We start from the raw sequence: 12,390 nt of genomic DNA on the forward strand, positions 1-12,390 counted from the left end.
CCTTTGGTGCAACATACACTGAGTTATGGCCAGGCAGCTAAAGCTGACCTAATGGAGAGAATGGCCTTAAGTTTCAGTTTTATGCTATATGCTCCATGAAGTAAGCTTTAGCTGTAACTTGATTTATGTAGTGCCAAATGTTCTTGTTCTTTTTTACTACTACTTGGTACACAGACACCTCAAACAAGAGGATAATGTTGATGAACAATTAGGTCAGGTTTCAGCTACAGTTGTGCAGGGGTGGAAAGAGTCATAAAAAATCTACTCAAGTAAAAGTACAGTCACCTAGATGAAATTTTACTCAAGTAAAAGTAAAAGTACTGGTGTAAAAATCTACTCAAGTAGAAGTAAAAAGTAGCTAATTTAAAATGTACTCAGAGTAAAAGTTACCAAGATTTTGAGATGCATTACTCCAAATCCCTCTGTCTTTTGGCCTAAGTCATGTAAAAATCAATTTATCTAGCCTAAAACCATTACAAGACGTTGCCTATTGTTATCCATAGTATTGAAGAAACTGGGACATCATGTATGTAATGTTTATTATATGGAACACACAAAAGTGTATGAGCTGCCAAGGTGATACCACTTTTATACATGCATGCCTCATACAGTACGAGGCTTCAAAATTATTGGAAAACTATATATTTATTCAATGATTTCTAATGTTTTTAAACTCACCAGTCATAGAGGAACACAGGTTAGGGTTGGATGGTCTTTTAGTCTTGCTGCTCCCTTCACCTCTCTTCTTGCCACGAGTTTCCATCTAGACCAGCATAAAAAAGAGGGAAAAAGCCATTTACATCTCACAACCTCTCTTAAAATCTAGAATAGGCTATAAAATAAGTTTGCATTCTAGCTAACTGGAAGTTCTCTCTTCAGGACTGCTGAATGAGAGACGTTTTGTAACAAGAGTTGATAAAACGCAGCAGGGCAACATTTACTCATTGCACCGTTATCACCTTTGTTTAATTGAAGCTCTTACTATAATGTTACAGTTAACATTACCTGTCTGAGGATTAAGGTTAAGGTTGTTATGCTGACATCACGTGGCGCTATTTTCATTCGTTTTTCGGTCTTTGCTGTTTGTTTGTTTTTCTGCGCAGGTTCCAGCCTCACATGATATAGATTTACTATTTAGCCAGCCTCTGTGTTTGTTTCCTCAAACTTATTACCGTATGTTAGTTTGTCTTTTTTTCTCTCTCTCTCTCTCTCTAACGTTAGCGGTTGGTACAGAGAGAGCTACAGATGTGTTCAGGGTCAAAGTCAGACAGTCGGACACAGCAGTTGCGGCCAGACTCCGGCAGTAAGCACCGCTGCAGACGTTGGTTGAATAACATAAGGTTACACCACTGTAAATGTGTGGGGAATCCCCGCATTATTAAACATTATTAATTTGCAGGAATCAATTAAATTGTGCACAATAAGTTACACCCCACGCAGAAATTCAGGCCCTGTCCTTACCTAGCTAATGTTAGCTAACGTTAACATAGTGAGCAATGAACTACCAAATACTGACCAAGGAAGACAGCTGCCAGAGATATAACGTGTATTTACAAAAAAATAAGTTATAATATGCTTCGTTTGAATTACCTCTCTTTCGAACTTCGCTTTAGTCGTAGTAGTTCTTTTCCCTCTTGTCGTCTTCAACAAGCGTCCTGTGGAACCGTCCGGAACTTCTGCTGAGTAGTGCCTGTTACCGTAAAGCAGGTAATAGACCAATACCTGCAGTGCAGTGCACTGAAGACTTAACGCATTCATGTACAACTTTAAAACAAACTATGCATCCAGATAAGAGAAGCAAAAGAGGAAATTATTCAAATGATGCATGGCTTGTTATCGTGTCACTTTCTAAAATTTCTTCAACAAGTGATATATATATATTATTTTTTTGCGGCAGTATTGGTGTAATTACGGTAAATTCAAGATTGCCGCCTAATTTTAAGCGCTATTCTGTGCTGTGGGTAGAAAGGAGACATCGAGGCAGTAAAGCACGATGACAAGATTATTACGAGGACTTTTGAGAAACAGTCGGCGCCCCGACACTACAGAAAACAAAAGAAAAGCTGTGAAATGGATGTGTAAATGGGGACTATTGAAAAGCAATATAACCTGCGCAAGATGCAATGGCAAGATGCATCTGAAGAAATCTAGATGCAGCGATGGATTTCGCAGGTAAGATGGGCTCTATTGAAATATCATAATCAGTAACGTTACTGACTAGTCAAGGCTTTAATTGGTGATAATTTTTTCCTTCTTTAGGGTCTGTAATCGTCATAAAAACCACCTGCTGTCAGTACGACATGGAACAATATTCTCAAAATCCCACATTCCTTTGGCAAAATGGCTCGAATTCATACACAGGTAGGCACGAAATTAATATGTGCGCTCTGACTCTGTTATCTCATTCTGTGTTAATGCATGTAAAAAAATAAAAGTCACCCTGGTTAAAAAGTTATCCCTAGGAACTTTCATGTTTTGATGGAATGAAGACTTTTTTGTGAATAGTTTTAGGCAAATTACTTTAGAAATGTATTTAAAATCCTTCCGTTTTTTGTTTTGATATAGGCCTAGGCTTGCTGTCATTTTCATAGGCTAAATAATGAGCAGTGATATTTGCTAAGGTGGAAGAAGGGGAAAATGTACAGAATTTTTATTAAATCTTGTTGCTGATTTTCTGTCTGAATTTTCAAACTACCAAGTATATTCTAAATGCTTTGCTCTTCCTGAGAGGAATAGTATACTGTAACTAAAAACTTAAATATCTGCTTTAGCAATTAGGCTGCGGGCCAGAAGAGTCCGTAGTGCACCTTAATTTCCAACTAAACCAACTTTATTTTCAAATTTCAACCATGCTGAATTTGAATGTCAAGAAAGATTGAACATTTTGGGATGTGCTCCCTGTTTCAGCCCCATGTGTATATTACTTAATTACCTATGTATTAGTTCACAGTATGTCTTCAATATAATTTACTTTTCTTAAGGTTTGCACAAGGTTTGCGGTTGAAACAACTGGACATGATCTGTGATGGTATAGCAGCAAGCTCAAGGACATTGTCCAGAATGACCCAAAAACTCAGAGAGGTTGGTGAATGATGCAATATTGATTCAAACAAGTCAGAGACCACAAGACTTACAGTACAGAATTAATACTATATTTTACTTATTCAGTGGCTGATAGCTGATACATAAAAAAAAAAGAATTACGTATGATACACATAGAACTCCATTCATAAGTACTACTTCAATTTAACATATTTGGAAAAGATTTTTCAATTACGTTGTAGTATATTGATTTTTTACTTCTGTTTTCACAGGTTTGCGTGGCTGCCGTCAAACGCCTCAGGAAGAGAGGGATGAGGATTGGAGGTCGCCATCGATTTGTTGCGATTGATGAAAGCAAATTTGCTCACAAACGGTAGGTACAGTAGATAGTGTGTTTGTTCACAACCCACCCCATCCTACTATCCTTTTCCATTTTGGTGCAAAAGATTACCATCCTAAATGAAATCACATGGGACGATACTTTCGATACAATGGACCCTAGTTTGGTAGATCAAGGCGCGCCGAGATGGGAGTGGCGGCGCAGGAGGGGGAAGTGTCACATATTAAGTAGGTTTCCACAGCTTCAGTTCAGGCCCGTTCTAATGGAATAAATAATCACAACAACCACTATTCAATGCAACGATCTTAATCAGCACATACATTATATCTATATTGATTGTCCCGTCACATCTGATGTCAGATCAAATTGCAATGTTTTGCATTAGTATTTCTTAAAGGAGCTTGAGGGTTACATAACCACATAGTCAAAACAACAAAGAACATTATGTCACATTGTATTTTGTTTTGTTTTTTTGTTTGTAGTATCATCGTGGCCGTTGCGGCAACACTTGGAGGCGTTCTCACACCTGGGTCTTTGGGATGTTGGAAGTGGAGGAGGAATCTAGGACACCCATCCTGAAACTAGTGAGGAACCGCCGCGGGACAACCCTCTTGCGCCAAATCCGAAGGCATGTCAGGAGGAATGCCAACATTGTCTCTGATGAGTGGCGCGCTTACAAGGACCGCCTTGCCCAGTATGGGTACGAACAATTTAGTGTTTGCCATAAGCAGAATTTTGTGAACCCACAAACTGGAGCCCATACCCAGCACATAGAGCGGGCATGGCAGACATACAAACAACAAATATGGCGCCTGAGAGGTAATAGAACAAAATAATCACTCAAAATACACCTACAGATGATTGAGTGGTATTACTGGCTGGCGATTCGACATCACGGTGGCGTTTTGGGTCAACTGGTGCATGACATAAAGAAGGCACAAAAGTAATCACTTTTGACAGTCAGTCATGACAGACATGTTTCTTCCATTTTATTTTTATTTTTCATAAATAGTTACTGTCTGTTCTTTATTGAATGTCATTATGCATGAGCATGCATGTTATGAATATTATGGTATTGTTTAGTTCCTGAGTGGGTGGGTGTTGGGCAGAAGAGGTCCTGTTTCTAAGCACATTATAACGTGTATGATGTTGTGACAACCAGTTCATATGTTTGAGAAAATAAAATTGTCAATGTTAATGATAATGATAATAAAAACATTGTCCTAATGATGTCATAACAGTCAGTTTATCCTTCATATGTTAATGACAGATCAAAATGCTACCACTTTAATTTAGGTCAATGAATTTTGTCTTTACATTGTCATAATGATGTCATGACAGTCAGTTTATCCTTCATGATACGTTAATGACAGATCAAAATGCTACCACTTTACTTTAGGTCAAAGAATTTTGTCATTACATTGTCATAATGATGTCATGACAGTCAGTTTTTGGTATTCTGTCAAACATCAATGACCAAGTGCTAGAATTGGTCTTTAACCTTGCACAGCTAATTATAATAATCATTGTCAACTTGCCATAAACACAAAAATAGATGCATATTTCGTTAATGTCAGGTTGTCGTGACAGAGACATTTTCTAGTAATGTCACTTTGAATAATGTCACGTTGTCATAATAAGGACATCTCAAACAAATTTAATGTCAAGTTGTCATGACAAAGACATTTTCTAGTAATGTCACTTTGAATAATGTCACGTTGTCATAATAAGGACATCGCAAACAAATTTAATGTCAAGTTGTCATGACAAAGACAAATTCTGGTTATGTCACCTTGATTAATGTCAAGTTGTCATAATGAAGACAACCAAAATAATGTCAACTTGTCATTACCAAATCGAATGACTCTTAATGACAACAGTCATAAACGTTTAATGACATTGACATAATGTTTATGACATTTTTATGACTGTGTCATGTCACTCTTATGACAATGTCATGTCACTCTTATGACGGTACCTTCAAGTAAAGTGTTACCAAATATTTTACAAAAACAGTCTGAAAAATACATTATAATGTTCTTTATCAATATTCAACTAACCATCTGTTGAGTGTCAACTTCTAGTAAGATGACCATCAACTGCTGTTATTAACCAATACTCAACTTACCTTTAGTATTGATCAACTGCCCCCCTACTCACAATGTACATATATCATCTAATGAATCATCTAATGGATCTAATCAACTAAGCATTAGTAGACAGGTCTTCGGACTATCAAATTAAAGTGAAAACAGTTTAGTGTCTACAAACTATAAACAGAGCAAAACAGAGAAAATAGTTGACTATCTGTTGATGGTCAACAAACTATCAGTCGATATTCAACTAAGCATTAGTAGACAGGTCTTAGGACTATCAAATTAAAGTGAAAACAGTTGAGAACAGTAGAGAGTCTACAGACTAGTAACAGTACAAAATAGAAAAAAAAATTTGCAAAACAAATCAGTAACACTGGATGACCACGAAGTGAAATAAACAAAACATAAGCAGCAGATCAGAGAAGGAAAGCAACATTATTACTTGAAACAGTGATGGACTGGACGGTCTGGCATTCGGGCAAATGCCAGAAGGGCCGCGGCCTCTCGTGGGCCATTTGGGCCGGCCAATCACGGGGCGTCATGCTTGTCGCGGCCGCGCGAACCCGACAAGCATGACCCGACAAGCATGATTTTACATTTTGGTTTATACCAGATATGAGTCTATATACTACAGTCATGGTTGCCCTTAATATTTACATCGGTCTAAATTATTTAGTACCCTTATTCAATCAGATGTTTAAAAAGTGCAATGTTTGAAATTGAAATACAACAAATCTGCCTGTATTTTAAATTGTATTATTGCTTTACAAAAGTTATATGAAGCAATGACTTCTGGGAATTTCAAAACCGAATCAGACTGCGTCTGCGTATAGGGTGTTGTTGGAAGTTGAAAGTTGGAAGATACCAGTCTGCTGAGGTTACTATGAGTATGAACTATGAATCGAGGAATTAGGCGACAGAAGGGAGGAGCGGAGAAAAAGAGAGAGAAATCCAGGAAATTATTGTTGGCTGACAGTGAAAAATTTGCGGAACTGACCGATTTGTTTTTTAAGCTGCCAAGTGCAGCTTCAGCTAGTAGCACCAGCGCTAGCACTAATGTTCAAGACACTGAACAAACAGACCAGTGGCAGGGAGTATGACAGGAGGACAGGGAGGAACAGTGAGGACAGTCAGTCTTCAGTCTATGCATATTAAAGTTAGAGTTCATCACCAATGGGGCTAAAAAAGTGCGTGTTATTTCCGTGGATGTGAAGTTATATCTGTGTGCTGCGGGCACGCGTGTGCGTGCGCGTCCCTGTGTGGGCCGCTGGTGGGTGAAAATGCCAGGGCTGTTTTTTAATCCCAGTCCGTCACTGACTTGAAAATAAATAACTAAACGTAATCAGAACTTGTGGTACAAAGGTGAAGAGGTCAAAGGGCAATTTACATTTATAGTAAATTGCCCCTGGTTGAAGAACTTCAACCAGGGTTACTTTTAACTTTTTAAAACAAGTAAAAAAATGAAAGGATAAATCCGGTGTAAAATGGATCTGGGATATGTTTAATATGATAACGAAATGGGATGTTCATTTGGGAGCAAAAAAGTGAATGTTGACTTAAGTTGGCTGTTTTTAGCCGATTCTACCAAAACGCTATAGACTTGGAACGATGGGGGCAAGTCTCATGGTAAAAACTAAATTGCTATTTTAAACCACTTAAAAGGCTAGAAGTAGCCCAACACTTCTTTGGTAGTATAATCCTCATCCTCATCCTCATCGTCATCCGCTTATCCGGGGTCGGGTCGCGGGGGGAGCAGCTCAAGCAGGGGGCCCCAGACTTCCCTTTCCCGGGCCACATTGACCAGCTCTGACGGGGGGATCCCGAGGCGTTCCCAGGCCAGTGTTGAGATATAATCTCTCCACCTAGTCCTGGGTCTTCCCCGAGGTCTCCTCCCCACTGGACGTGCCTGAAACACCTCCCAAGGAAGGCGCCCAGTGGGCATCCTTACCAGATGCCCGAACCACCTCAGCTGACTCCTTTCTAAGTAAAGGAGCAGCGGCTCTAATCCGAGTTCCTCACGGATGGCTGAGCTTCTCACCCTATCCCTAAGGGAGACGCCAGCCACCCTTCTGAGAAAACTCATCTCGGCCGCTTGTACCCGCAATCTCGTCCTTTCGGTCATCACCCAGCCCTCATGACCATAGGTGAGGATAGGAACGAAGATCGACCGGTAGATCGAGAGCTTTGCCTTGCGGCTCAGCTCTCTTTTCGTTACAACGGTGCGGTAAAGCGAACGCAATACCGCCCCCGCTGCTCCGATTCTCCGGCCAATCTCACGCTCCATAGTACCCTCACTCGCGAACAAGACCCCGAGGTACTTGAACTCCTTCACTTGGGCTAAGGACTCATTTCCTACCCGGAGTAAGCAATCCACCGGTTTCCTGCTAAGAGTCATGGCCTCAGATTTAGCGGTGCTGATCCTCATCCCAGCCGCTTCACACTCGGCCGCCAGCCGATCCAGTGAGTGCTGAAGGTCACAGGCCGATGATCCAATGAGGACCACATCATCTGCAAAAAGCAGTGACGAGATCCTCAGACCACCGAACTGCAACCCCTCCCCACCATGACTACGCCTCGATATCCTGTCCATGTATATCACAAACAGGATTGGTGACAAGGCGCAGCCCTGGCGGAGACCAGCACCCACTGAGAACGAAACTGACTGGCTGCCGAGAACACGAACACAGCTCTCGCTTTGGGAGTACAAAGATTGGATGGCCCTGAGGATAGACCCCCTTGCAGCACCTCCCACAGTTTCTCCCGGGGGACCCGGTCATACGCCTTCTCCAGATCCACAAAACACATGTAGACCGGATGGGCATACTCCCAGGCCCCCTCCAGGATCCTTGCGAGAGTGAAGAGCTGGTCCGTAGTTCCACGTCCGGGGCGAAAACCGCATTGTTCCTCTTCAATCTGAGGTTCGACGATCGGCCGAACCCTCCTTTCCAGCACCTTGGAGTAGACTTTACCAGGGAGGCTGAGAAGTGTGATACCCCGGTAATTGGCACACACTCTCTGGTCCCCCTTTTTGAACAGGGGAACCACCACCCCGGTTTGCCACTCCTTTGGCACTGTACCCGACTCCCACGCGATGTTGAATAGGCGTGTCAACCATGACAGCCCCTCAACACCCAGAGCCTTTAGCATTTCTGGCTGGATCTCATCAATCCCTGGGGCTTTGCCACTGCGGAGATGTTTGACTACCTCAGTGACCTCCACCAGGGAAATTGACGACGAAACACCATCAACCTCGAGCTCTGCCTCCAACATAGAGGGCGTGTTATTCGGATTCAGGAGTTCCTCAAAGTGTTCCTTCCAACGTCCGACGACCTCCTCAGTTGAGGTCAACAGAGTCCCATCCTTACTGTACACAGCTTGGATGGTTCCCCGTTTCCCCCTCCTGAGGTGCCGGATAGTCTTCCAGAAACACTTTGGTGCCGACCGAAAGTCCTTCTCCATGGCCTCTCCGAACTTCTCCCACACCCGCTGCTTAGCCTCCGACACGGCAGCCGCTGCAGCCCTTCGAGCCTGTCGGTACCCTGCAACCGAGTCAGGAGTCCTCCAGGATATCATATCCCGGAAGGCCTCCTTCTTCAGTCGGACGGCTTCCCTGACCACCGGTGTCCACCACGGTGTCCGAGGGTTACCGCCCCTTGAGGAGCCTAAGACCCTGAGGCCACAGCTAGCCACCGCAGCTTCAGCAATGGAGGCTTTGAACACCGCCCACTCCGGCTCAATGCTCCCAACCTCCACAGGAATGCCAGAAAAGCTCCGCCGGAGGTGTGAGTTGAAGATACCTAGGACGGGGGCCTCCTCCAGACGTTCCCAGTTCACCCGCACTACTCGTTTGGGCTTACCAGGTCTATCCGGAAATTTCCCCCATTCCCTGATCCAACTCACAACCAGATGGTGGTCGGTTGACAGTTCCGCCCCTCTCTTTACCCGAGTGTCCAAAACATGCGGCCTCAGATCAGATGACACGATCACGAAATCGATCATCGATCTTCGGCCTAGGGTACTCTGGTACCAGGTACACTTATGAGCACCCTTATGTTCGAACATGGTGTTTGTTATGGATAATCCATGACTAGCACAGAAGTCCAATAACAAACGACCGCTCGGGTTTAGATCAGGGAGGCCGTTCCTCCCCACCACGCCTCTCCAGGTGTCTCCATCGTTGCCCACGTGGGCGTTGAAGTCTCCCAGCAGAACTACGGAGTCCCCTACTGGAGCCCCATACAGGACTCCATTCAGGGTCTCCAAGAAGGCCAAGTACTCTGAGCTGCTGTTTGGTGCATACGCACAAACAACAGTCAGAGTTTTCCCCCCTACAACCCTTAGGCGCAGGGAGGCGACCCTCTCGTCTACCGGGGTAAACTCCAACACCGCGGCGCTCAGCCGGGGATTTATGAGTATCCCCACACCCGCCCGGCGCCTCACGCCCTCGGCAACTCCGGAGAAGAATAGAGTCCAACCCTTATCCAGGAGTACGGTACCAGAGCTGAGACTGTGCGTGGAAGTAAGCCCCACCAGATCTAACTGATAGCGCTCCACCTCCCTCACAAGCTCCGGTTCCTTTCCCCACAGCGAGGTGACGTTCCACGTCCCCAGAGCCAGCTTCTGCCGCCCGGGTCTGGTCCGTCGAGACCCCTGACCTTCGCTGCCACCCATGTGGCTGCGCACCCGACCCCAACGGGTCTTCCCACAGGTGGTGGGCCCATGGGATGAAGAGAGGGGGGGTGCCACGTAGTTTGTTCGGGCTGTGCCCGACCGGGCTCCGTGGCAAACCCGGCCACCAGGCGCTCGCCATCGAGCCCTCCGTCTGGGCCTAGCTCCAGACGGGGGCCCCGGGCTTCCTCCGGGCCGGGTCACATCTCCTCTTTTTTTGTTCTTCATTGGAGTTTTTTGAACCGTTCTTAGTCTGGCCCCTCACCTGAGACCACTCTGCCATGAGAGACCCTACCAGGAGCACAAGGCTCCAGACAACACAGCTCTCAGGTTCACAGGGACACGCAAACCTCTCCACCACGATAAGGTGACGGTTCCAGTTCGTAGTATAATAAGGGTCTTAAAATATAAAACGAGGCATTGATAACTTTGTAAGTGTACAGATTGTTTATTAAAAATTATATTTTCTGCACACATCACCCATCGACACCATCTTGTATTTAAGACTCGATAAGTAGATTTGCGAACACAGAGCTTGCGTGTTGTTCAAGGATGTCACAATCTCTGTGTTCGTCAATGTACTTATCGAGTCTTAAATACAACATGGTGTCTACACGTGCTTTTTTGCTCCCAAACGAACATCCTATCTCATTATCATAATAAAAATATCCCAGATCCATTTTTCATAGGATTTATCCTTTAATTAAAAAAAACTCTCTCCTTTCACCCCTGTCCCTATAACCCTTTTTTTGGAGAATGGTATTGTTTTTTTTTTCCTCTTCAGGTCTTCAATTTTAAGTGCAAGTTCTCCAACAATTTTGGACTGGCAGAGCTTTGCAAAATGAAGGAGCGTCTGTTCGCCTTTGATTTCATCCAGGACACTCCTCTCTGCTATGTAGAGCTCTGCTATTGCTGTGGTGTCCTTAACTGCGTTTCTAGAAACGCGTGCCTTCAGGAATGCCCTCGACATCTTGCGTCCTCGTTTAATTAGTTTAAGGTCCCGGCGGTACCTTTTTACAACATCCGATATTGTTGTCACTGAAAATGGAAATTAACAACAATAAAACACTAATATAAACACAGTTTACTGCTCCCCAAAGATTGTTCTGGTGTGTCTTAGTTGCAGGGTAAGGGTTAGTAAGAACTTTTAGAAAAATGAAATTTTCATAGGGGTGCTAATAATTCTGCCCTAAACTGTATACACTATATGTAATGTCCAAACCTAAAGAAATACAGCCCAACTCTATCGTTTACTTTACCTCGAAGTCCTTTGTTCTTTGACTTCTTTGAAGCCTTTTTGCTCTTCTTTTTGTTTTTCTTTTTGTGCTTCCTCTTTTTCTTGCGGCCATCAGAGGAGGAAGAGCTCGTATCACTGCTACTGGAATCTGTGGAGTCGGTGCTGGAGTTGGTACTCCAGTCAGTGTCTGACTCTGGGTCAGTGGCAGCGTTGTCCATTATGTCACCTGAGAAATGACGAAAAGCAGAAAAATAAAACATTAAACAATCTTAAAGTGCAACTTTACCCCGTTTCAGCATAACTTCTCCCACTGCACAATTTCGAAAAATGCATTCTGACCAAGGTTCTGACGGCTGATAGTCGGGAAGGGGGTGGCTGTAAAGGAGGCGGGGTTAAGCTAGCTTTCACTCAGGAAGATCTGAATGACATGATTTCCTTGAAAAACGGAGTGACACAAAGTCTAAAGGTGCTGTCGCTACACGATGTGAGCTCATATGCTCAGATGTCTATCAGACGTTGTGACATAGAGTGACCCTCATACGATGGGTGAACTCCAATATTGTTGTGGTATATTGTTGTAAAATTCTAGTGAAGCCAGCCTGGAGTAAAACTTGACTCCAGCTTTACTAACCTTGATTTGCTGAAGGCCTTTGCTCAAGCTGCTGCTTGAGCAAAGCATTCTCCTCCTCCAGCTCATTGATTCGGGACTGCAGCTCTTCCGACCATTTTTTCCATTGCACTTTATGTGCCTGAATATTTTCGATATTACTAACTGCAAAATAGGGTAAAAAAAATAATGTTAGTAGAATATATGAGTCAAACCTTGTAGGAAAATTTAACATGTTAACTTTTGTACAATGGTATGAACTATACATGTGTTACCCAGTTTTGGCATACTACTATCCTTTGTCATAGGTGAATTATCAGGACACACAAGGAACAATTATGGTTACTGACAAAAGTGTATGGAACAAAATGAATGCACCAGATGTCTATTTTAATGTAAT

The 12,390-nt window shown here is 43.4% G+C and overlaps 1 protein-coding gene and 1 long non-coding RNA gene across 2 annotated transcripts; one reads left to right on the plus strand and one right to left on the minus strand.

The window, feature by feature from the left end:
• The first annotated feature begins 1,903 nt into the window (after positions 1 to 1,903).
• On the plus strand, positions 1,904 to 3,369 carry LOC130406363 (uncharacterized). Its single transcript, XR_008904439.1, has 4 exons — positions 1,904 to 2,172; positions 2,260 to 2,361; positions 2,982 to 3,081; positions 3,315 to 3,369. It is a non-coding gene; the product is annotated as an uncharacterized LOC130406363 (long non-coding RNA).
• A 7,399-nt stretch (positions 3,370 to 10,768) lies between these two features.
• LOC130406362 (coiled-coil domain-containing protein 106-like) lies at positions 10,769 to 12,117 on the minus strand. Its single transcript, XM_056611892.1, has 3 exons — positions 12,015 to 12,117; positions 11,406 to 11,609; positions 10,769 to 11,184 (listed from the first exon to the last, which is right to left on the minus strand). The coding sequence occupies exons 2-3, from the start codon at positions 11,599 to 11,601 to the stop codon at positions 10,850 to 10,852; spliced, it is 531 nt and encodes a 176-aa protein (XP_056467867.1). The 5' UTR covers positions 11,602 to 11,609; positions 12,015 to 12,117; the 3' UTR covers positions 10,769 to 10,849.
• Positions 12,118 to 12,390: the final 273 nt, after the last annotated feature.

This window comes from Gadus chalcogrammus, chromosome 16 (genome assembly GCF_026213295.1).
Source record: "Gadus chalcogrammus isolate NIFS_2021 chromosome 16, NIFS_Gcha_1.0, whole genome shotgun sequence".
NCBI lineage: Eukaryota > Metazoa > Chordata > Actinopteri > Gadiformes > Gadidae > Gadus > Gadus chalcogrammus.